At 40.7% G+C, this 23,965-nt stretch overlaps 3 protein-coding genes across 5 annotated transcripts; all 3 read left to right on the top strand.

The window, feature by feature from the left end:
* The first annotated feature begins 1,540 nt into the window (after positions 1-1,540).
* Positions 1,541-19,504, top strand: hoxb6b (homeobox B6b). Of its 3 annotated transcripts, XM_068305708.1 has the most exons (4): positions 1,762-1,848; positions 13,483-13,605; positions 17,203-17,545; positions 18,742-19,504. In XM_068305708.1, exons 3-4 carry the CDS (start codon positions 17,296-17,298, stop codon positions 19,308-19,310), a joined length of 819 nt encoding a protein of 272 aa, XP_068161809.1. In that variant the 5' UTR covers positions 1,762-1,848; positions 13,483-13,605; positions 17,203-17,295; the 3' UTR covers positions 19,311-19,504. The 3 variants fall into 3 exon arrangements, with proteins under 3 accessions (XP_068161810.1, XP_068161809.1, XP_068161811.1); XM_068305709.1 differs by lacking the exons at positions 13,483-13,605; positions 17,203-17,545; positions 18,742-19,504 and adding exons at positions 4,352-4,742; positions 5,848-6,498 and having other exon boundaries at positions 1,541-1,848; XM_068305710.1 differs by lacking the exons at positions 1,762-1,848; positions 13,483-13,605; positions 17,203-17,545; positions 18,742-19,504 and adding exons at positions 3,347-4,742; positions 5,848-6,498.
* hoxb5b (homeobox B5b) lies at positions 7,313-9,318 on the top strand. Its single transcript, XM_068305707.1, has 2 exons — positions 7,313-7,916; positions 8,442-9,318. Exons 1-2 carry the CDS (start codon positions 7,313-7,315, stop codon positions 8,687-8,689), a joined length of 852 nt encoding a protein of 283 aa, XP_068161808.1. The 3' UTR covers positions 8,690-9,318.
* Positions 19,505-20,429: 925 nt separating the features above from the next.
* Positions 20,430-22,167, top strand: hoxb1b (homeobox B1b). Its single transcript, XM_068305861.1, has 2 exons — positions 20,430-21,360; positions 21,593-22,167. The coding sequence occupies exons 1-2, from the start codon at positions 20,802-20,804 to the stop codon at positions 21,889-21,891; spliced, it is 858 nt and encodes a 285-aa protein (XP_068161962.1). The 5' UTR covers positions 20,430-20,801; the 3' UTR covers positions 21,892-22,167.
* The last annotated feature ends 1,798 nt before the right edge of the window (positions 22,168-23,965 follow it).

Raw genomic sequence — 23,965 nt, forward strand, 5'->3', positions numbered from 1 at the left:
AAAAATGCAAAATATCAACTTTTAAATTACATTTGACTCAAAATCGTACGAAACAACCCAAACTAATGAATTCTGTGAGAACCGCAGGCCACACGTTTATTTAAGGAGAATTTAATGCTCACAAAACAGTTTGAAAGTAATTTAAAAGTTGATTATCAACAATTCTGAAGGTAAAATTCGTATGGTGCAAAAATAACCCTTGAAAGTCGAGGAAAGCGTCTAAGATTTTAACCCTAAATTAAATCTGTTGAATACGTTTTGCAGAAAAAGAAAAGAATTTGAACGTTTCGACTGAAATATTACAAAAACAAAAAAACACCCCTAAGGCCTGCAGGGGGAAAAATACTTGATTCAGGTCTGACTTTATTTCTGTCTATTAACGAGCTTAAGAAAAACGTGTCTGGTTTTTAAAATACATTTTCGAATTATGTTTCGTTATTTTAAACGTATTTTACGTAATAAATAACATTTTAAAAACGTGAGTTTAGTGGAGTTTTTGTCTCTTGGAGACAAAAAAAAAATGAAAGCGGAGGGCAGATGTGCTGCATTTCAGGAATTTATGGTTTTATTGGGTTCATAAATGTCGGAAATCGACTTTGATGGTGGAAATCCACAGCATTCCAACGGAGAAGGGACCTTTTAACACAAACTAAAACGGAAATAAGACAAACGAAACAACAATGAGTGGAAATGCGCTTTGAAAGAACGAATTGTAGCTTTTGCACCAGGTTCCGTTTACTTCCATGTTTGGATTTTGTTGTTTTATCCAATGTGAACGTCTGTGAAGTTCGTTTTATTTTTTTATATTTTTTTTTAATTTTTTGATCCCTCAGCCGAACTCGAATTCAATCGCTGGCCTGCATTATCAATAACACAATTTATCTGACGTGAGAGAAGCTTCAGCCTCTATTTTTAGACATCGTACTAGTTTTTAACGTGATCATCCTTCAGCCTGAAACAAACAAACACATCCAGTCTAACGCACTTGAGGTTTAAAAATTCCGCCGTTATTTGTGGTGAAACTACAGCCCACAGAAAAAGGTCACACACGATTTTCACCCAATTTGGAGGATTGAGAACCATCGAATATTGTATGTTTTAGTTTTTACATGGCTGCATGAAGCTACATCCGTGATTCAAGAGCAATAAGAAGCTTCACAAACCTTTAAGTTAGAAATCAGAAGCTGGAAAATAACCCCATGCAATAACACCACGTCCAGAGGAGCGCCAGTCTTAAAGAATACTTTTCCTCATCTACACACTCTCTTTTGTTATCCTACATCGCCTTTAAACATTTCGGGCCTTGGAGAAAATAAAGATGGCGATGAGAAAGATGTCTAAAGCACAAAAACGGCTGCTGTTTATGAAAATTTACAACTTTGCCATGGAAGTTTACGACTCGCGGGGCTCAGGGATTGGTTGCTGGCGGTCATGTGGACAGCAGGAATGGGAACTTATTTCCCATGAGGTTATATTGCAGCTGCTGTTTTCCACCGCTCATTCACTTAACACTAGTAACACAACCTTTTTCCTGGCTCTTTGTATATGCATTACGCGTACCAAGTGTTTTTTTGTGGGAAGCCGGTCGCTGACGCGTGCGTAATTTTCCAAAAGATGGGCGATGGAGCTCCATCGCACGATGTGTGACTGTGTGCGCCATGTTAACAGTGCCCTACCTGTGTAGCTATATGTTCGTGAAAATGAGGGATCATCACTCTCTTGGATGGTGGGATTACTATCATGAAATCTCTTGAACAAAGTAAGAAATCTGGGGAGAAGACTGAGAGGAAGGGAGAGAAGCTTCCGTGGAGTGGCACCCACACGGGGAATGATGGATTATCAACAAAGGTAAGGGCACCACGTTTCTAATGCGCAGGCGATTAAGTCCGCACAAGTGCGCTGCTGCTGCACTGTTGTGGCTGAACTGTCACTGTAGGCCTGATGTTTATATTTCCAGAAATGGGAATATCACTCTTTAAGAAATGGCAATTATCCAGTCATTGTTTCGTTCCTGCGCTTTGTGAGCTATTCACAACTAGTTGCTGATTTGTTTAACCTGCGAGTTGCCGCTGCGCCTCCAAAAGCGCCAGCAGACTTCAAAATATGCGCCAAAATAGCAGAAAATAATCTCATATTTACATATTTGAGGCCTGTATGACATTAATGCTGTTATATAATCGTGGTAGGGCTGCAGGCCACGCAGGCTTGACTTAATGATGATGATGATAATGATGATGATGTTGATGACGGTCATGCAGGCCCTGTGTGTTCGCGGAGGCGTCTTTCGCTTATAGAAAATCAGCTAGGTTTATCCAGCTTTTCATATTAGTTGTATATTTTATATGATTCCAACTAGTTTTATTTATTTTATCTTTTATTTTGTAAGCCGCGTCAGAAATCCTGTTTGTTGTTAATGCGCGGCGCTGGCGCCTTTATCGAGCTCCCTTGTTTCTCCTTTTTCGCACTATTTCTATATGTTTCCAGGTTTGTTTCCTCGATTTCTGTTTGGTTTATATTTGTTAAAACCACACACAAGCACACAGAAATACACCTACACCCACACAGGGCCAATAATCACCGCCTTGAGCATTTTGTGTGCTTTCCGGCGCCTCTGCAGTGTTTTTCTGTGTCTTGTTTGATGCTGCATTTTTAGTGCACCACCATGTGATCATGTGAAAACATGGGATTGTCTCTGTCAGTACAGTTGTTTTATTAGAGAGTCTGGTTGTTAGCACTTTCTAAATAGCCACAGCAGCTGTTGGGCTGCGGGGGCTGCGGCCTGGTTGAGACGCAGTGCCGTCGACTGACTGAAGCCAGAGATGAAGAGTTTTAGATTTAAACGCTTGAATTACAACCCAAACGCGCGTATTATCCAAATAATAAATACGCCTATTATCGTCAGGAGTGCACGATTACTGATTCTTTATATCATATAAACTCCTCCAAATATTTCTTTTCAGCCCAATCAATTCAAACCGCTGCAATAAATTAAATACCCACGTTGTTTAAGAACGTGCTGCTCCATTTTGTCGCATCAATTGACTTTTTTAAGGTGGATTCTTAAATAAAATTGGAAAAATTTGGGAATATATACCTTTTGATTTGAAATAATTTAGCAATGATGTAGTCAATTTAGCAAGTTCACAGGTTTGCAGCATGCGTCTGGTGACGTTGCTCTGAGTAAAGGTGCTTGAAATGCGAATCCAGGCGCCAAATTTGAGTCAGCCTTATTCAATTAATGGTGGATTTGAAAACAATATAAAGAATATCACATAATACTTATAGATTATATAATGATTGATTGGCTTGTGTCCACGTATATTTAGTATGTCGGTAGATGCTTTGTTTCAGATATTCATACTTACATGATTTTTTTTAACAAAAGTGAATTACTTTTCACCTGGTAATCGTTGGTGAAGATGATGGTGATGACGACGCTGATGGTCTGTGTGGAGTCCGTGTCCTCCCCTCCCGCTCTCTGCGCGTCTTCATGGACTTCAGTGACAGTTGATGCTCAATCAGAAACGAGGACGAGCCTTTAAACACCCTTTAAACAGTGAAGTGTTGAGATTAGTGGCGCATTTTCTTTGTTGTGAATCGATTAGGATTCATTAACACTCATTATTAGGGTTACAATGTTTTATTCGTGTGGTTGTTAGTTACAGCTGATAATTTAACAAGGTGGGAGTGAAGGTTAGAGGAGGAGGGGGAATGAGACGCTCACCAGTAATTCGTGCGTAAAGTGAAATAAATAGTATAAATTGTTTTCATTGTGATCTTTTGGGTTTTTGCGTTGTGCGTGTGTGCGTGTGTATCTGTGTGTGTATGTGTGTGTGAGAGAAAGAGAGAGAGGAAGAGAGCAAAACAGACGACCGACTGCTTGCGCGCTTGTTTACTGTTTGAGTCCGTCTGTTTCACTTGACTGTTTGCGTAAAACGAGAACTTTACGTTAACAGTTATAATATGTTGTTAGGTGCGGGCCTATGTGCTTTTCTTTGAGTCGCAGCATCCGTGTGCGTAAGCGTGCGTATAGACAGGCTGGAGCGCTTCACGTCGATTCACCGGGGACCCCTGCGCGCAACAAGAGCCCCCCATGGGTGCAATAGTGCAAGCACAGACGGCGGTGATTGGCCAGAGGTTGATCAGATGGTACACTTCCCCTCTGTATTCAGTGGCACCTCACAGCCCCCCCTTCAGCAAAAACCAAATCTCCGATAAAGTAATGGCAAAACCACTTGGACTATAAAAGACAACAAATCATATTCCTCCGGAGTATATACACCCCGTTGTCCACCCAATGAGTTCCTATTTTGTTAACTCAACTTTTCCCGTGTCTCTACCGGGAGGACAGGACTCTCTCCTGGGTCAGATACCATTATATTCCTCGGGATACACCGATCCGTTAAGACACTACTCTAACGCGGCCACATATGGAGCAGCCAACATGCAGGATAAGGTTTACCCGGCATCCTACTACCAGCAGACGGGTGCAGCGGCCATCTACGGCCGGGCCGGCGGCGGAGCGCCCTGTGACTACAACCCGGTCGGTACTTTCTACAAGGACGCGGAGGGTTCGTGCGCTTTCTCGAGCCGTGAGGACCAGCCGCTGTTTGTCACCCAGGAGCATCAGCAGCGTAAAGCGGAGTGCCCGGAGCAGGCTGTCAGTATGAGCAGCAGCATTGACGACAAGTCCTCCACTCTGATCTACCCGTGGATGCAGAGAATGAACGCCTGCTCCGCCGGTGAGTACAAAAAAAAAAAAAAGTCGGAACTCTGTTGTTCTTACACAGCCTGGAGGTAAAACAGCGCAAAAGTCCCGTTTGCTTGATAAAGTGAGCATCCCGTCAGCTACAGCTGCTAATATACGAGAGCCCTGTACCAATTTTTAAATTTAATCAACACATTTAGACACAAAAATTAAGAGAAACAAAACAAAACATCAGAATAGTCTCATCAAAATATTGCAGGACAGAGCGCTAAACTGAGTTTTTCATGATTTTGCACAGATCTTCTGGGCTTTAGTTACTACATCATCATCACATACATGGACTACACGACCACACGCACACACACACACGCACATACAGACTTGGCCTACAGTCACCCGAGCTACTGTCACATGGGATACGGAATGGGCCTTTTTTCTGTGTGGGAGACACGAACTACACTTTCAGCATCGATTAATCACAACCAACATAAAAACAAAAGCATTGTGAATTTCACTAGAACCAGAGGTTTGTTCATTATTGCGCAAATTGAGTGACTGAGCACCCCTACTGGTACAGAAGTCATCATATCAGAGAGAAATCACACAATGGGGTCATTTTTACGCACATCAAGTATACACATTGTATTGTACAACCTATTGTAGCTCCATGGATGACTTAATTTATATTTTTTCCAATCAAAATAAATATATTAGCCGACGTGACCTTCCTATAAGGTGTGACATTGGCAAAAATAAAAATGTTATTAGAAAATATAACATTTTGACGCATTCAGACTATTTTACAAGAAATTAGCTGACATTGTGACGCATTTGCGTAAATAGGAAGAGGCTGTTCTGACAATAATATAGGGGAAAATAAAAAATATATATAAACACATGTACTGTTACCTACACTTAATTACTTATTCAACGAGCACTACTTTACACGCGAAAAAAAAAGATATTAAAATGTGTTAAGACTCATTTAGAGTTTAAATGCATCAAAGAAATTATCTTTTGCCAGACTCACTACTCTAGATTTTGAGAGCAGTCTCAGGTAGATTTTTCTCCTACATATATAAACCTCCCTTGACAAAAGAACTGAATCATTAATCGTTTAATTATTTTTTTTGTTTCAGGTCCATTTGGCAACAGTGGCCGCAGGGGCCGACAGACCTACACCCGCTACCAGACGCTGGAGCTGGAGAAGGAGTTCCATTTTAACCGCTACCTGACCAGGAGGCGCCGAATAGAAATCTCCCACGCCTTGTGTCTGACGGAGAGACAGATCAAAATATGGTTCCAGAATCGCAGGATGAAGTGGAAAAAGGAGAACAAACTCCTTAATCCTTCAAAAACACCCGAGGAGGAGGAGGAGACGGAGAAGAAGAGTTAGAGAGACACTGAAAGAAAGGCATTTGTGTGTGTTTGTGTGCACACTCCTAAAATAAAATGATGTATTATTTCTTTGTAGATAAAGTGCTGCAAATCCCATGTTAGAAACGTGTAGAGTGATAGACTTTATTTCAGTATCTGCACGGTAATAATGTCCGCATTAGGTTAAAAACAGGTCCTCCTCTGTTTGTCCTTGTGCTCGTGTGTTATTATTTTTAGGGGACTATGCAAAACTGGCCAAAATGTAAATAATTTTTAGTGTTTAGTTTTTGACAATGTTGTTACCTCATTATCGTAGGCCTACTGAGTTAGATTTCTATGATGTTTCTGTCCTCATGACATTAAAAGAAGCTTTGTCCTTCACTGTACATCTTGTGGTGTAGTTGTTCTATTATAGGCGTGTTGTTTACAGCTGTGCCATCAATACTTACATTTGTACATATAAGAAATATTATGTTATTTATTGTTGTTCACCTGTGTTCAATGCACATCTGGATATTTTGTGCAATATTTTGTTTAGGAAATTGTAAATAGAAATAAAGGCTTTTTGATGTATATTGGAACATCTTGTGGTGTCATTCGTGCTCAAGATAAATATGCGTATAACTATGATGCTACAACTGCCGTGATTATTATCATTACTATTACTATTATTCGTATTATTATAGGGTACTTCTGGGGACACAATAAACCATAAATTCTCATAAAACCACTGTAAGGTTTAAAAAATACAGTTTGACACGCTGAACGTTACTGCGAAGCTGTGTAGCAGATTCGTCTTTATTATGTGCTACCTGAGCCTTTTGTGGCCTATTTTATCAGCGTGTTACATAAATGATGGATGACTCCAGGGCCTGACAGCGAGTCCCGGCGGGGCGCTACCAACATTGTCCGGAAGATGGCGCTCTCTGCCTGCAAGGCTCTCAGGGCGCAGCGGGGAGGCACCATTGACTGGAGCCTAACGACCATTATTTCGTCATCATTTGTAACCATGGAGCATGAATTACCTCTTGAAGTCATCAGTGAGGATTTACGACTGGTCAACAAAGGCACGTGATTCCCGAACGCTCTCCCATATTTGGCCGCATACCTGGCAAAGTACAGTAGGGCTTCATTGCTTATAATTCATGATTGCATCCATAAATCGTGCAAGCACACAGGATTATAGCGACAAAGATCTACAAATCGAGGCTTTAAAAATCCAAGCAAATGAGCTCTTACTTTGTAAACTCGTTCTCAGGGCGCTATCCAAATGGCTCCGACTATCAGTTACTAAATTATGGGACTAACGGTGCTGTGAGCGGTTCCTTCAGAGACCCTGGCACCATGCACTCCGGGTCTTTCGGCTACAACTACAATGGCATGGACCTAACCGTGAACCGCACGAACACCGGCAGCCACTTCGGGGCCGTGCGAGAGGATGCCCGGGGATTCGCGCCGGATGCCCGTTACAGACAAACGCCCAACTGCTCGCTCTCAACTCCAGATCCAGTACCGCCGTCGTGCGCCACGGCCAGCCGGGAGCCTCTGGAACTAAAAAGCCCTTCTCCTCCCTCTGACCGGAGCACGACCTCGAGCGCCAACAATCTCAACAAAAGCAACAGTGCTCATTTCACGGAGATAGAGGACACCACCGTCCCCTCCGAGACCGAGGAAGGCGCGCACAGCAGCGGCGGCTCCAGCACGGCACCGCGGGCGCAGCAGCAGCCGCAGCAGCACCAGGACCCCAATGCCACCTCGTCCACTCCCACGTCAAATGATTGCCAAACGCCACAAATATTCCCATGGATGCGGAAACTGCACATAAGCCATGGTATATTTGCACTTCTAATAATATATATATATATATTTGTTTTGAAGGATGTCGCGCTGACAATGTGTTATAAATCTGACAAGTTATTGCATGAGTGAGCAGATCGGTGTGGATGATTGAAAAAAAAAAAAGGCTGTATTTGTTAAGTCTTTATGGGATTGTTTGCTTTCGATTGGGGTTGAGGTTAACTACCGCTGGAGCCTGAGAGAGGACGGCTTGTGAGACGTGGATTTGGGCATTTAAATGTAGGCAAAGCGTTCAGACGGGTCGTCGACGACTGTTTTGAGATAAAGAAAGGCATAATTAATTAAGACTGGAGTGTTGTTATGTGTCGTGATGGTTTTGCATGCTTCCATTCTGCATCAGCTCATTTCATGTTGAGACATTTCTGTCCATTAGACACTCTCATGCTGAAGCCCCCCCCCCTCCAAAAAAAAAAAAAAAAAAAGTCTAGCAGTCAAACCCGTTTTTGTTGTTGTTGTTCAGTGCAGTTGCTAATTTTGTGGATTTTCTGTAAAATTGTAGATATGACTGGACCTGATGGGAAAAGGGCCCGAACTGCGTACACCCGGTACCAGACGCTAGAGCTGGAGAAAGAGTTTCACTTCAATAGGTACCTAACCAGACGGCGGAGGATAGAGATAGCCCACGCCCTTTGTCTTTCCGAAAGACAGATCAAAATCTGGTTTCAGAACCGCAGGATGAAGTGGAAGAAGGACAATAAACTGAAAAGCATGAGTCTTGTAACAGGAGGCAGCGCCTTCCACAACTGAATAACTTTTTTTTTTTTTTTTTTTTTTTTTTTGGGAGGGGGAGAGTAAAATAATCGTAAAATTAAAAAAACAGAAAAGACAAGAAAAAAAATAAAGAAATCCATGAGTACTGTAAAGCTATTGAAAGCGCAGCACCTTCCAGCATGCTATTGTAATAGAAAAATAAGTATTCTGTGGTCATTTTTAGTTGACTGTTGTTGTTCTATGATAGCTTAGATGTCCTATTTGGAAAAATATGATGTAAATATTATTGGGGGTATTAAATGTCCATGCTTTTTGCTCTCTCTTGAAGGTGTTTCCACTTGAGCTCTTTATTGTGACTTCTCGACGGTCTAAAAGGAGTAAATCCATTGTACAGTTAGAAAAAAAAGTTTCCAAACCATATGCTGCTCTTCATTGAATGTAAACCTAATGTACTTCGGGGCCATTCAAAGCGCTTTAGTGTAAGTTTTACTGCTATTTTTGATCTTGTGGCCAGATCCATAAACTTTCATAAACAAGCCGATGTGTAGCTCTAGGATATTTTGTGCATCTGTTATTATTATTGTTTAGAACTAATTATGAGCAATGCAAATGTATTCAACCTGTCAATGTGATAAATTTTTAGTGCAAAGGGTTATTCTGTGGATAGGCAGTGATGTAAGCTTTTTTCGCCAATAAGCTTTTTGTATTTGTAAGTGAACTCATAGCGCTTGGAAATAAAGTTTCTCTCAATTGCTTTGAACGTGTCTCGACTGTATGATCAACTAGAATGAATGCAAATAAAAGTCACGTCATATTTAGCGATTTCAAGCACCCAGATGGAGCTGCATGCATGCGCAATAACTGGTTTCTCCTTCTTTTTTTTTTAATGTCCGCGAGTGATCAACCTGGATTTGTAGAGTTACAAAAAGTGTCACAACAATCAACCCGATTTTATGCTATGTTTTGGATTTTGGTTGAAGAAACAAAGTGACAGAGAAAACACAAATATCCAACTTTTTCAAACTTACCTGTTCTGAACTCTCGGCTGCGAGATGCGCGTTTGCAGTGTAGGAAAAATGTTGGTGATACAATCCAAAAACAAGAGGGGCTTACAGGTATATAGGCAAGGGTGAAGTTGGTAAAAATCCCTCCTTGCCAAAGATTGTATAGGCCTATATTACTTACAGACTGTGAAAAGTCACGTGAGGTCCATAAAGTTGGTTTTATGGTTTTGGGGAGTAGACAATGTACTATATAATTCACAACCTTGAATGAAAGTGACGGCTTAACTGCATGGATGGGACTGGAAAAGGCTGGACTGGGGAAGGAAGAGATGACCAGTCATATTTGGAGAGTTTAAAGGTGTTGGGAAACTTGTGAAAAATATGTGGTGGAAAAATATTATGGTGTTATTGAACTGTCAAATTAAATATATAATATTTTTATTGGAGCTACTGATGTTTTTAAAATATAAAATTTTAATAACAATAATTACACTCCCATGATTTGATCCAGATTGCGTCAACATTTTAAACACAAGAACACGAATTATTGGACATTTTTGACTTGGTTAAAAGAAAATGTCTGAATTTGTACTTTTTGAAAAAAGGCCTTTATCAATCATTTTATTCAGCGATGAAAAATAAAGATAAAAATATCTTGTGCTTAAAAAAATGAAAGATTCGCACAGTACCTTTTTTTTGTGCACGTACAAAAAATTTTTTTAAAGCTCTCCCTTGAAACTAACTAATTCCAGGCTTTATGGAACTGACATGAAACGAACTTGAGCGAGGTCCTCGAGTGATTGATTTGAATCTGTCGAGTCACCAAGCGGCCAAAGGTGAAGTCTCGGACAACTCTGAGCTGGACATAGGCTTCACTGACTTTACATAAAGAAATCTCAGGCTATGCGGGCTGCTCGCATTGTCTGCCCGTCACTAATAAAGCATAATGATATTATCTTCAGGAAACTGGAGGCTTTACGAGACTTGTGTAATATTTTCAAAGTCTCCTCAAACTCATTCCAGGTTTAAAAAAAAGTTCAAATCAGTGGTGGGCTATATGGGTCCCAGACATTTTCCACATATTCATAACTATTAAGTGGCAATTTAACCACCGTAATGAGTATTGCATATTGATAGGGGTAATCTGTACCCGGATCTCATGCATTATTCATACCGACGGGGATCATCGCCGGGTCAGTAGACGATGGACTGCAGCCGCAGATGCGTCAGGAGGAAGCGCACTGCTGCCAGACTTTGCACTGTCACGATCCAAACGCACAGCAGAAAAGAAATGTGTATTTTGCACATTCGAGAAATACTTCTTCTTTTTTTTAAATTCGAATTAATTTTATTTGTGCGTTCTGGTTTGGATGTAAATCACTGCAAAATCATTGCGTAAACATCACGGAATTTAACTCTTGTTTCGTCTTCTCTGCTTTTGCAATGCGGATCGTGTGATATTTGTAAGTGTTTGCAGAGAGAGCAGAATTTGAAAGGCCAAAATATGAAAGCACAACAGTATTTTAAACTCTCATGCGTGTGTGTGTTTTTTTAAAGAACAAAATCTGTTTCCCAGTGCAGCTCCAGTTCCAACTTAGCTGATTACGTTGCCAAATCGGTTCTAAAATTGAACGTTAAAAAAAAAAAGCTATTATGCAACAACTAGGATGAATAAGTGAAATTCATGGAACTTCATGTCGGCATTCAAACACGCCATTTAAAGCTATCTCGTTTATTTAATCATTATGATGAAATACACGGAACAAATGACACCTAGAGCGGTTTTGGGAGGCCGGTTTATGGTGTCATGGATGCTCAACATCTGTCAGACTGAGGGAGTTCACCATCAGCTGCTGTTTTCAGGGATGCGATGTGGCTGCTCCGCCAGCAGAGGTCGCCTCAGACCGGTCCGGATGATGGATGGCTTTTTCCCCTCTGCCTGCCAGAGCTCTTATCATCTGGGGTGTGTAGGCTGCAGAGCAGGAAAAACATGCACTCCGAGAGTGTTTATCTCGTCACAGTGGAATTGGGAGAAAGACCTTTCATCCTTGACTCTTGGATTTGAAGCGGAACTTCCAAAAATCTCGGGCTTGATTATGGGACAAGGCTGTTGAGACACTGATTGTTTCAATTATACACTTTATTATTCCGGAAACCAAATGAGTGTAATCGCCTAAATACTGCAGAATTGTTGAAATTATTTTATGAAGAAAATGCTCAAATTATACATGAATAAGCTGTAATTACGTTTTGTTCTTCAAAGATAAAGATTCATCATTAAAAAAAATAGAAATTTTAGTTAAACCAATTGTGTGAGTTGTTAAGAAACTCTCAACGGAACATTTCTCAAACTCTTTCAATTTAAGAAATTATTTAGACCAGAAGAGGTCAAATGTTTTAATATTCTACAAAAGCAAATATTTAATGAATGTACATAAATGTACAACTCTGTGTAGCCGAGAATGTTTGTTATTCTTTTCTTGTCCATTAATCACGTCATGGCCATGAAGATTTATGTAGAGGCCCTTTACCAGACCTCAACACCGTATGATGGGAACCATTGGACTCACATAACAGCGTTGAGGTAAAACTAGTTTTACCTCATTATTTGTAAGTCATTGAATCTGATGGATATTATTTCATTATATTTTTGCCACTCCTCAGTGAAATAAAGTTTCTAGATACTGAAGAGGGAGGGGGCTTGATTGGTAGTTTATGTAGCCTTTGGCCATGTCTAACAGTTAAAAAGCTGCTATACTCATTTTGCATTAATATGCTCATGATTTCTTCTATCAATTAAAGGTCATTTGTGAAATATCTAACCTTGTGTAAATATATAGAATGAGAGCATATCTGGTGCTTTTTTTTAGTTTAATGACTTTGTTAAATGTTAATAAATCATTAGATAATGTCTTACACTTTGTCAGCATTAATCATTACTTTTCATCTTGACATGTTGTGAGAGTTTCAAAAGCACCAGTGACCACAAGGTTGTTATTAATGACTTATTATAACAGTTTCAGACTTGCTGGACTGAATCACTTCCCATTTGGGTTTATTAGATCTTCAATGATTTATTAACATTTACAACAGAGGTCTTGCTGTATTGAACTCTAATTACCCACACATTCATTTTTATAACAATTTATTAGTTAATAACATAACAGGTTTGATGCTTATTAGTATAATTTAAGACCTTAGATGCTATAAAAGGTTAACAGCATTAAAAAAAATGTAGTCAACATGGCAACCCAGAATTTGTTGTGATCTAAGAGACCTGAATCATTTTTTGAACAACAGTTAAAAAGGAACATTGCAGTTCGTACAGAGTGTGTCTTTAGAGAGCTACAGCTTCTCTTGTTCCTGAATTTGTGTGTCAATATTTGTACATTATTAATCGTTTGGAAACTGCGTGCACAGGATGCCAACCTGTCATCTATATATACCCTGTAGATCCGAGTTTGTGTAAATATAGCAGCAGCCACAAATTCGCATCTTGGGGAGTATGTAGGTGATGACAATTTACCTCGATGGAAAAAAAAACCCAAGAATCATTTCAGAGCCATGGAAAAACTAATTGCTACCTCATTCTGTGTGTTACTGTGTTAAATAACCTGCAAACATGTCTGATGTTTCCTGGTGTCCATCCAGAAGATTCTGTCTGAGGAACCGGAGGCCCTCACCAGATTTGACTGTTTCCCTTTTCTCCTTCTAGCTGCACTTCAATGGAGAGAATATGACATCTGTGAAAGTTGCAGGACAGGCCTTCAATGTGGGGCATTGTTCAGCAAATCATTTATCTTCTTTTCACTGCACTGCCTGTAGTCGAGGAGGAGTTTTAGTTTGCAGGGAAATGTGAGGAGGACCTCAACTAACAGCTCTAACAGACTCCTGACAGACCAGACTGAGAATGAGCTCTGACGAGGGGATGAGAGCTACCAGAAAAAAGTAAGTTTAATAAATGTGTATTTTTTACGGTGTTGAGAGCAAACGTGCAGAGTTGAGAGGAAAATGACTCAGGAGGAGGGGTAGACATGCGAATGGGTTATCACACACTTAAATTTGGCAGTAAACAAATGTGAAGAGTGTTCTGGCTATAATAAGCTTAATTTTCAATAATAATGACTATATCAGTGTAACTGTGTCAAGTATTTTTACTCCTTTAATGGTTTGCTATAGGGTGTTGTTGTTGTTGTTTACAAGTACATGCATTAACACTTAGCCTCAATCTGCTAATATCTAATATATATACACGTCATTGTTTTTGTGTGTAAAATCAATTTTTCTTCCCGACTCAGTCATTTAGCTGAGGGATTTTGTAATTTTGACATTTTTTTTCCAACTAAAGCCTGTAATTTTTTAAAATTTTATTCATATTTATTAAAGCAATGGTTCTTTCACAGCATATGATGTATCGACTGCGTTGTCTGTTGGAAGTGAAGTTGCTGCTTCTGTTGATTCAACTGCCTTTAAATTAATTCAGAGCCATAAATCCCCTCCTTGTGGACGCGTGGTTCCTGCAGCTAATTGACAAGAGTGGCAGTGCGCTGCATTTGTCAGCAGGCCTGCAGACTGGAGGGGTGGGGGCGGAGAGGGTGTTGGGGTGAGAAAGTGGGGAGGGTGTGTGTATGTGTGTGTGTGCACATGTCCATCAGGGATCAGACAGGCAGAATGACGAGTGTGGAGCTCGGCATGGTGATGAGGACAGGATGTAAAGTGCGTCTCAGGGATGTTGTCATATCTGAATGATAATAATATGACCCACAGTGACCAAATAGGATTTTGTATTTCCACCACATTCATTGCGGTGGCGGTCCATCTGTGTGTCCAGCTCGACCCTCCTCCTCCTCTTCTCTCCCTGAAAGGACAATTTAGACCTTTTGAAGTCAGCAGAGCAGTTTTCTTTGTATTTATCCAGCAGTTCTTATCTTCCCAGGCCATCTGTCAAATTTATGGCCCACAAAGGCCTGCGCGTAGTACATGGAGCATATAGCTTAATTCATGTGCAGTAATTGGTGAGGACAAAACGCATTCTCTCTAAGTTGTGCGACAATAAGATCTGCTATGAAATTAGCGGAGATTTAAACCACGTGACCGAGCCTTCATTAGAGCGTGTTTTTGCCGGTATTTATTTTACTCCCTGATAACAGAAACCCATAACCCGTAATAAATTTAAGTAATTGGAACTTGTACAGTTTCTTTTTGTTTGTATCCTAAAAGGCTGCAGGTCTGTTGAATTGGACTGAATTAGTTGTAGACACCTAATAAACTGGCAGCTGGGCGCACATGCATACATATTCAGATTTTTAAGACTAAATGTGCCATAGTGTCTCATCTTCAAAGCCACGAATCTCCTTTTGGACGTGAAGCCGAACCTTTTACCAAAGATCTGCTCATTTGGGTGAACATACACAGCTCAGAGATCAAAGGTGGTCATTTGCATTCATTAACAGTGCTTGGTTAAATATTACCTCGCCGGGCTCACCAACGGGATCGGGAAAATATGACGTTGAGTGATCAAAGCACCGCAAATCGATCCATATCCAGCTGATTCCCGATCAGCTCCTGCCCAGGCCTCACCATGTCCAAACTTCTACACGGAGACTTAATGGACGCTGCTGCTGACCACTGTCCGTCTTCCCTTTAGTGCTTTACAATGACTCCATCGGATCACTCATTTAAATTAGAAAAAAAAAATCTCATTACATAAACAAGACGTAATGCACTTGGTATGTGAGTGTGTAAAAAAAAAACACAAGAGAAAATACTGATAGCTTTCTTTGGCGGAGTAATTTATGGCGTCTCTGGCATCAGCCCTAAATGGGTTGTTTGAATTTATTATTACAGCGCTGGACAAGTTCCCAAGACTGTTTAAAGAGACTAGAGATGTAGCTGCTTGTTTGTTCATATATGAACTTGTTTTCTGGGCCGAGAATGCAGATATAAAATGCAAAAACAAGCTTTCTGACTCGTCGTATTTAAAATTCCTGCCATGGGCGTTGGGAGGTGTCTTCTTAAAAGACCATTTTACTTATCTAAATCCATTTAAAATGGGCTTCACTGCCAAAATATTTCAGCTTTTCTGGCCTCTCTCGGGCCACTTTAACGTGTTCAGATTTACGTTTCGCTCTAATTGCCGCGTAGTTAAGGTTGCAGTCAATTCTACATTAATAAAAATAAAAATAAAAATAAACTGCGTCTTGTTTTAAACGCGGAGGCTATCGCCCTATGAAACTGAGATTGCATGATCAGCTCCTTTTTACACACACACACACACACACACACACACACACACACACACACACACACACACACACACACACACACACACACACACACACACACACACACACACACACACACACACACACACACACACACACACACACACATTGTGCAGAAATGCGGGGCGGTGTAAGCTGCAGAAACACTGTCCACTCCGCTTCACCCCAGCATGCAAAGCCCACCGCCATCATCACACCTTCCGACGCGGGAGCCGCTTCTCCGGCAGGGATTATTTTAATCTGGGAGGTTATCCAAATAATTAAAAAAAAAAAAAAAAGGAAAAGGTGAGAGGAAAGTCGGTGTGTTTGTTTCCGTGTAGATAGTTTCGGTGCGGGACGAATGTGAATTGTGAAAGTAAGGCAGTCGGTTGTTGTGCAGCGGACTGAGTTATGTGTCTTTATGATTTACGAGCGTGACTCCAGCCGCGGTTCAACCAGAGTTCATAAAGCTGCATGCCTCCAGACTTATTCTCTCTCGCTGCTTCTTTCGTGCTCCTCAAAACAGCTGCTTTACAATTTCTGGCCTGTTTAATGTCAAACGAATTAAATTTCAGAGAAATCGTGGGTGGTGTTTTCTTTTTTTGTCCTGTTTCACTTCGGTGCAGGCCATAAAGCAGCTGCAGCGCACAAAGAACTCTTCTTTGGCTTGTTTTAATTGATCTTTTTTAATTAATAGTATATTCAAAAATTAAATCGTATAGCTATAGGTTGACTATATCTTATAATTGTCCTAGGAGCAAAGGCCAAATAAAGAATGTTATTAATCAACACTTGAAATTTCATAAAACTTTTTAAAAAATGTGTTAATCCTAAATTAGCATGAAGGATCTTCACGCAATTTTATGGGCCTCTTTGTGTCTGAACTGTATGTACAATAATCATCATCATTGTGTACCATTTGCTCTTGTTGTCATTTAATTTTAAAAGACAAAGAAAGATTTATGACAAAAAATAACTAATTTTAGCTGTTCTACAACATAATGAGAAATAAGGCTTTATGGGCCAATGAGGTCTGCACAGTGTTATGTTATAGCAGTTATCAACTATAATAATAAATAGTTAAATTTATCTTCACATTTCCGAAATAATCCTCAGCCTCTTGTTTTTCACACGCTTTATCTCAACCAAAATCTTGATTTTCCATTTGCCTCTGTTCTGGAAAGGCTTGCTATTCATGTCACCGTACTATTGAGCTGATAAGATGGATCATGTGGTCTCCTCCCTGATTCTGTCTCCTTCTTTTTTTCCTGGAACCTCTCAGGCCAGAAACCCAGGGCAGTCTGGAAACCTGCCATGTGACATTTGGCTGCCAGCGCTCCGTCAGAAGGTCAAAAGGGGGCCCGGTGCACATTTCATGGAAATGCAGAAAACCACCGCGACGCAGAACATTCAGCAGCACGAATACCTCTGTCAGTCTCTGGATGATGTCAGTGGATTTGACTGCAGCCACAAAGCAGCCGCACACCAACAATTGGCGCAAACGGGGACGTTTATGCGCGCGTTTCCCTATAGGTCAAAACATCACAACTCCAAGTTTCCCATGAGCAGAGACATTTTCCCCTGGATGAAAGAGTCCAGACACCAAAAGCACAGGAGGAACGCAGGTCTGTAACAGGCAGCAATTGTTTTCAAAATAGGCCTTTTCATTTATGTCCCCTTTAAGGAGCACTTAATGGAGGATATTACATCATATTTTCTCCTTTTCAGGTCCATAAGGTCAGGGGGCTATTAATGGAGCTACAGGCATGTAGCAGGAGGATAAACACACCGTGGCCCCGTTTAAAGACGGATGCCATTTGCAGAGATAGCACCATTTAGCACCTTCAGAACAAACCATCAACTGTTGTTATTGCAAAACCAACAAGAGAAAAAACAAGAATAATACAAATACAATGACAGAAAGAAGAGGGAAGGAGCTAAATATGAACAAGCAAAGCAAATGGAAAAGCAAGTTTTTATTAAAAAAAGATTTTCAGTTGAATGAATCTTTCATAGCAACAGATAATCTTTCAATCAATCGTGTACACCCCCAAACCATAAATTTGTCTCAGAGGATTTAAGAATGAGTAGATATTTAAATGTAACCATTATCTCCTTATTCAGACAAAGTAAAACTCTCAAATCCGCTTATAAACTGCTGTAGTTTAACAAATGTATTTGTCATTTGCTGAGAACTGTAAAGGTCACCAGTGACATACATGTCAACCTGTGACCACCAGAAGTCTGTGTTACACCTTTGATTGAAATCAGCTTGTGATGCCGGTTTATTTTCTATTAGCTTACGTTTATTCTTTCCTTTTGTTACTGAGACTGTAGGAGTTCTAATAGTCAGTCAAGGAACCAGTGCTGTATTTTCTCTTGTTATAGTTCAAAAGATCATGAAAAAGAAGCCACAGTCAGGCACGGATGACACACCTTGGCTTTAAGCCAGTCTTTATCCATCTTTACCATGTTTTTTAAAGTAAAATTAAATTAATCATTCATATTATTTTGCAGTAATGATCTATCAGAATATCGATAAAATATCATAAAAATAAAATGTGCAAACACAATTAATAAAATAAAGTAGGTAAATAGGTCTTTGGTGAAAGGAAGCAGATGAAGAAAAATTCTGAGATGATTAAAGCTTGAATTTTGACAAGAAAGTCTAAGTTCAGACAGAAATATTTTTGGAATTTCAAAACAGCATTCTGACTTCCAAATAATTCTGAAATCAGTATTTTTTTCCCCTGTGGTCATGAGCCTCTTCCTTAAATTACATTCTGTATCTAAAGCCCTTTTCCTTTTATTCCGTCTCCAGACCCCACCGTCAATGACAAGAATCCAAGCGCGAACCCATCCTCCAAGAGAGCGCGCACCGCGTACACGAGCGCGCAACTGGTGGAGCTGGAAAAGGAGTTCCACTTCAGCCGCTACCTGTGCAGGCCGCGGCGGGTGGAGATGGCCAGCCTGCTCAACCTCCAGGAGAGGCAGATCAAGATCTGGTTCCAAAACCGGAGGATGAAGCAGAAGAAAGACGAACGGGTGCAGAGCCTGACCACCGTCACCTCCTCCTCATCCTCCCCGTCTTCCCCCTCCGCCGCGGGCAGCCCCACTCTGTCGAGCCTGGGTTATGTCCATCTGGGCGGGGACTACCAGCCGGCGTCTCCTCCGCTCAAGCCCCGACAACACCACACCCAGCCGGCGTACGACGCACAATACTCCAAATACCCAACTCCGGACTTAACGCACGACCCGCTGTTTATGCGGTACAGCACGCACGACAGCACACACACTACAGACACAAACGTGGGTCAGAACGGGACATATTTTCCTCAGAGCTGCACTCAGGACAGAATTATGCGAGCTCCAAAACTGACTCATCTATGAATCCTCTCAGCTCTACAAAAACAGAAGCCCTTTAATTTATAGAAGACTTCAATGATGTCTGGATGAGTGCATTTTCATTATGTAGCCTGTTCTTTTAAGCTTCTAATCCATCCAAGTATGAAGTCTAATTTATTTATTTATTTATGTATTTTGCTTAGATGTACATTAGACAAATAAATGCATTTATCCTTATAGGTTCGGTGTGTAAGAAACATTTTTCAGAGACATTACAAGACGCTGCATTTCAGTTTTGTGTAGCTTCAATCAGAAGGTTGTTCTGCTACAAAAACATAATTTCCATAGAAATTCCATAGCAAATGCAACCAGTATATAAATAGAAGACGACTATGATGCAGTTCACACTTTGGAAAACATGCCACATTCCCTGCGTTTTTTTTTAAAGCTTAATTGTCACTTGAGGTCTTTTCTAATATCACACTAACTGCAACTTAATTAAGGAGTGCAGACGTGAGAAGTTTAGAAAAATGTTGTCCTCTTGTGTCGCCAACACACATGCACGAAAAAGAAGCTAGAAAACAAACTATATGGCTCTTAAATGAATCTTTGTTCTTTTATGGGCAAAGAGGGCCACACAGGCTGTCAGTGCTTAAAAGAGCGCATGATGGATGACCGAATGCACTGCGCTGCCTCTGAGTCAGTCTTTCTGGATGCATGTTGTCGACAGTTTTTTTTAGTTGTGTTTTTGCAATAAGACTGCAAGGCAGCTGACCATTTAGATAAATTTATAGCAAGTGCTGAATCTCAATACTTTCACTAAATGCGTTTTTTCTACACTGAGAATTACCGGTAAATTAGTGATACACAGAAAATTTTGAACACCACTAAAAATGCATTAGGAAAGGATTAATAGGTTTATATGTAAATTAATACTATCACCAGATTTTTAAAAAATGGCAATAATTCTGTTTTACTTTAATCACATTCACGTCAAAAGCACACCTTATATGAATTAACTAAACCTATAATAATAATAATAATAATAATAATAATAATAATAATAATAATAATAATAATAATAATAATAATAATGTGGGTTCTGTTTCCTCATTTTTGAAAGCAGTTATTTTATCACCCAAATTCAAATGCATCTATTACAAATATTATTATGTTTGACCCATTTGCAATTATTTTTATGATGTGCCATTAATTTGTCATTTGGAGCTGTGCTAACACCGTAGCTTAAAAATAGTTGTGATGTTCTTATCAGATGGTTGAGTGAATTTGATTGAAGCATTTGTCATGTAAATGCGAGCCGTTTGATGGACGAGCTCGCAAACATGACAGAGTGCTGTGGCTCCTTTGCCATTGGTGTTTAGCGGGTCACATGGTGTGTCAGGAAGGTGATATGAGGGTAGAAGGCATAGTTTACAGCTTTGACATACTACCTAGAAGGTTAGGGCAGAGGGAGCACCGATTAATGACTTCTCAGTCTTGATCACTTGTGAACAAACAAAAAGGCCCAGGTCCAGGATGAACTCCTACTTAGACTATCCCGTGTGCAACCGAGGGAATAATATTTTTAGTGCCAAGGCCGGATACCAAAATTTAAATCACGGATACGTGTCCTCTAACTCGTGCGCAACAAGTGATAGTTACGCACAGGACGGCCGTTTAGTTCCTGCAACTTCTGCGTCACACCAAACCCCTAGTCTCTCTCTGCACCACCAGACACACGTCAACCTCGATCTACAGTTTGCAACACAGGGGAGCTCCATGTATGGACCACCTCTGGAGTACGGACATCACCAGTACGGCCTCGCACCAGAGCAGGACCGGAGCTACCTCCACGCGCAAGTTTCACCCCTCGGAACAAACATGGCTCCCTACACTGGGGACAGCTGTGGGTCCGGAGTGGCTACAGGAAACCAGTATCCACATTTTGGCAACGGGGATCAGAGGCTGCAAGAATATTCTGAGAACGTTTACTCGAGGTTACCACTTCAAAGCAAGGAGAGGGATTTGGATCATGTGGAAGAACCTTCTAAAACATTCGATTGGATGAAAGTGAAGAGGAATCCACCTAAAGCAGGTTCGTTCATCCTTAGACAAATTTTAGAATTACAACTGAGATTGGAAGTAAAGAGCGCAAATAACGCGCTGTTAAAATGGAGCCCAAGTGTTTTTAATTGTTATTTATATGAGAACTAACAATATGCATCTTTTTTTTATCCATCCTCTCACATTGTTATCAAAACGCCACGCTTCAGGTCCGTGACTTCCATGCTCCTCTTTGTCATCCATTCATTCACGTCTTTCCTCAGCTGTACTGTCAGAGTTCGGCGTTCCCGGCCAACACAACGTGATCAGAACCAACTTCACCACCAAGCAGCTGACCGAGCTGGAGAAAGAGTTCCACTTCAATAAATACCTGACGCGTGCACGGAGGGTGGAGGTCGCTGCCAGTCTGGAGCTCAACGAGACGCAGGTGAAAATCTGGTTTCAGAACCGCAGGATGAAGCAGAAAAAACGAGAGAAACTTGGCTGCGCTTTGGTCAGCACCCCGGCACCAATCGAGAAACTGTCCTCCACAAAGGCAAAAGGGAAAGACTGTGAACCATGATGCGACTAATAAAATAAATATGACTGCCGGGGGAACCTGAGCCTTCCTCCATTTCTTTACCTCAGTCACACCATTCCAGAAAAACTGTTATAAATGCATGTTGACTTATAGAGTGTGTATGTCTGCGTATGCTCATGTGCTTACAGTGCGTTGACTTCTGAACTGGCTGCTGAGAACGAATGTTTTGTGTAGGAGCACTGAAGTAGGCTACTTGGTGTCATTGTTTGCACTATTTATTTACAGGGTATTTTTTCAAGGATTGTTGAAATGATTTTAGCCGAATAAAGTCTACAACAGAAACTTTTTTTATTTGCTGTTAATGTATAATAAAAATTAGGCTGTAACGACACTGATAAAGTCAAGTGGAACTATTTTTTTGTTACAGAATGTGTTCCTTGAACCTTTGTTAAAATATATGCGTATAATAAATTGTTTTAAATATGATTTTTCTAGCCTTTTTGCAAATTTGTTGCCCGTATTTACTTCAATTCAAAGTCCTTCTAAAGTCCCCTTGCATAAGGTGACAAGAGGAATCTTTCTCAACACATGGGGTGGTTTCTAGTGACCTCTTCACCTCGAAATACCTCCAGGGGCTCTAAACATGACAACAAACTCCAGGGAGCCTGGTCTCACCCTGATTTGTTAGCAAAATTCTTCTTGGATACAGTTGACACACACTATTGTCCATCATATGAGTCACATACTAAAAAAAAAACCAGGAAATAAGATGATAATTGAACATCTCAGTGCTAATTCTGGCTTCACCTTAAGCTTGTTGTTGGTCCTGACCACCTAGTTTCATCTGATGGGGCAGCAGTTTCAATATTTGCACTGGGTGTCGGGTTTGCGCACACAGTTTCTGCCCCAGCAACTCTGGCCTGTTTAGTGCCCTTTTTCCTAAAGCTGAGGTTCACACAGAGTTCAGGCACAAATGAATGCAGAGTCAATCTGTCAAGACACCAGAGTGGCTTAGAGAAGTCAACACCAGCCCTCTCACACTTCACACATTTGCAGGTATTGCTTTTACTATTAAGACTAAAGACATTGAGAACCATTTACATACGCAGTGTTCTGCTTTGTGAAAACTGTTAGAAGTCCAGAGCGTTTGAAAGATGTTTTTAGGAAATGTAAATCAGTAGTCATTTGAAATATAGCCGCATGAGTGTGCAGTTTTCTCACAACTATATTAAAAATTAATACAGTTCTACTAATAGAAGTTACAGTTGAAATACCACACGGCCCATTACTGTAAATTAGAATAGGGCTGAGAGGTTTGTTGCCATGCATTTCTTCATGAACCAAACACTTCCTCTTCACATGAGTCACAAGGATGAGGACTGGGAAGGGGACAATCGTTATGAATTGTGACAGATATAACAACACACCAAAAAAATAATAAAAGACGGGGGTAGAAAACAAGTGTGGGACTTCATTCCAGAGGTGTGATCCCTGCCATCTCTGCTGGTAATACCTCAGCGCTCCCAGCGGGCTCTCCATCTGGAGGTGTCAGAGTCGATGCTGCAGCCAACACCACGGAGACAGATGTCAAGTTGTGGGAGAGGAGGAGGAGGAGGAGGAGGATGTTTTTCACTTTTGTATCAGTACAGTTCCCCTTGCTTATAGTGCTGGAGAATGTAATGAGGAGAAAAGAGAATAATGAACACAGAAAAGTGTACAAATATGAGGTCTCTCTTCAAATGCAGGAGTCAATGTCTTTCTCCTTAGATAACACGCACATCTTCAGCCAACCTGCCCCCCTCGCCTCCCCTCCACTCTGTTTGAGGTCAATTCAGTGCTGTTTGTACCCCACGTTGCTTGCAGTTGTTGCAGGCTTTTTTACAAGTCTATTGGCAGGCTCACTTCCTTGGTTTTTTGACCAGTTCCTCTGTCGCATGTCACAGCAGGGTCCTGCGGGTTCAAAGGGAAACTAGATACAGTATTCATGGAATAACGGGGGGTTGGTCAACTAAGAGAGGAGTCATTTGTAATGGCAAATATCAAAAATAGCCACATAGGTGCACACACTCTATAAGACGCAAGGAAGAAGGAGAATCTGCTGAGGTGCAGGAGATAA

Source organism: Antennarius striatus, chromosome 21 (genome assembly GCF_040054535.1).
Source record: "Antennarius striatus isolate MH-2024 chromosome 21, ASM4005453v1, whole genome shotgun sequence".
NCBI lineage: Eukaryota > Metazoa > Chordata > Actinopteri > Lophiiformes > Antennariidae > Antennarius > Antennarius striatus.

Coding starts and splice junctions, on each gene's coding strand:
- hoxb5b (XM_068305707.1), top strand. CDS start 7,313: ATGAGCTCTTACTTTGTAAACTCGTTCTCAGGGCGCTATCCAAATGGC. Junction 7,917..8,441: donor GAAACTGCACATAAGCCATG/GTATATTTGCAC, acceptor GTAAAATTGTAG/ATATGACTGGACCTGATGGG.
- hoxb1b (XM_068305861.1), top strand. CDS start 20,802: ATGAACTCCTACTTAGACTATCCCGTGTGCAACCGAGGGAATAATATT. Junction 21,361..21,592: donor GAGGAATCCACCTAAAGCAG/GTTCGTTCATCC, acceptor GTCTTTCCTCAG/CTGTACTGTCAGAGTTCGGC.
- hoxb6b (XM_068305708.1), top strand. CDS start 17,296: ATGGAAATGCAGAAAACCACCGCGACGCAGAACATTCAGCAGCACGAA. Junction 17,546..18,741: donor AAAGCACAGGAGGAACGCAG/GTCTGTAACAGG, acceptor TTCCGTCTCCAG/ACCCCACCGTCAATGACAAG.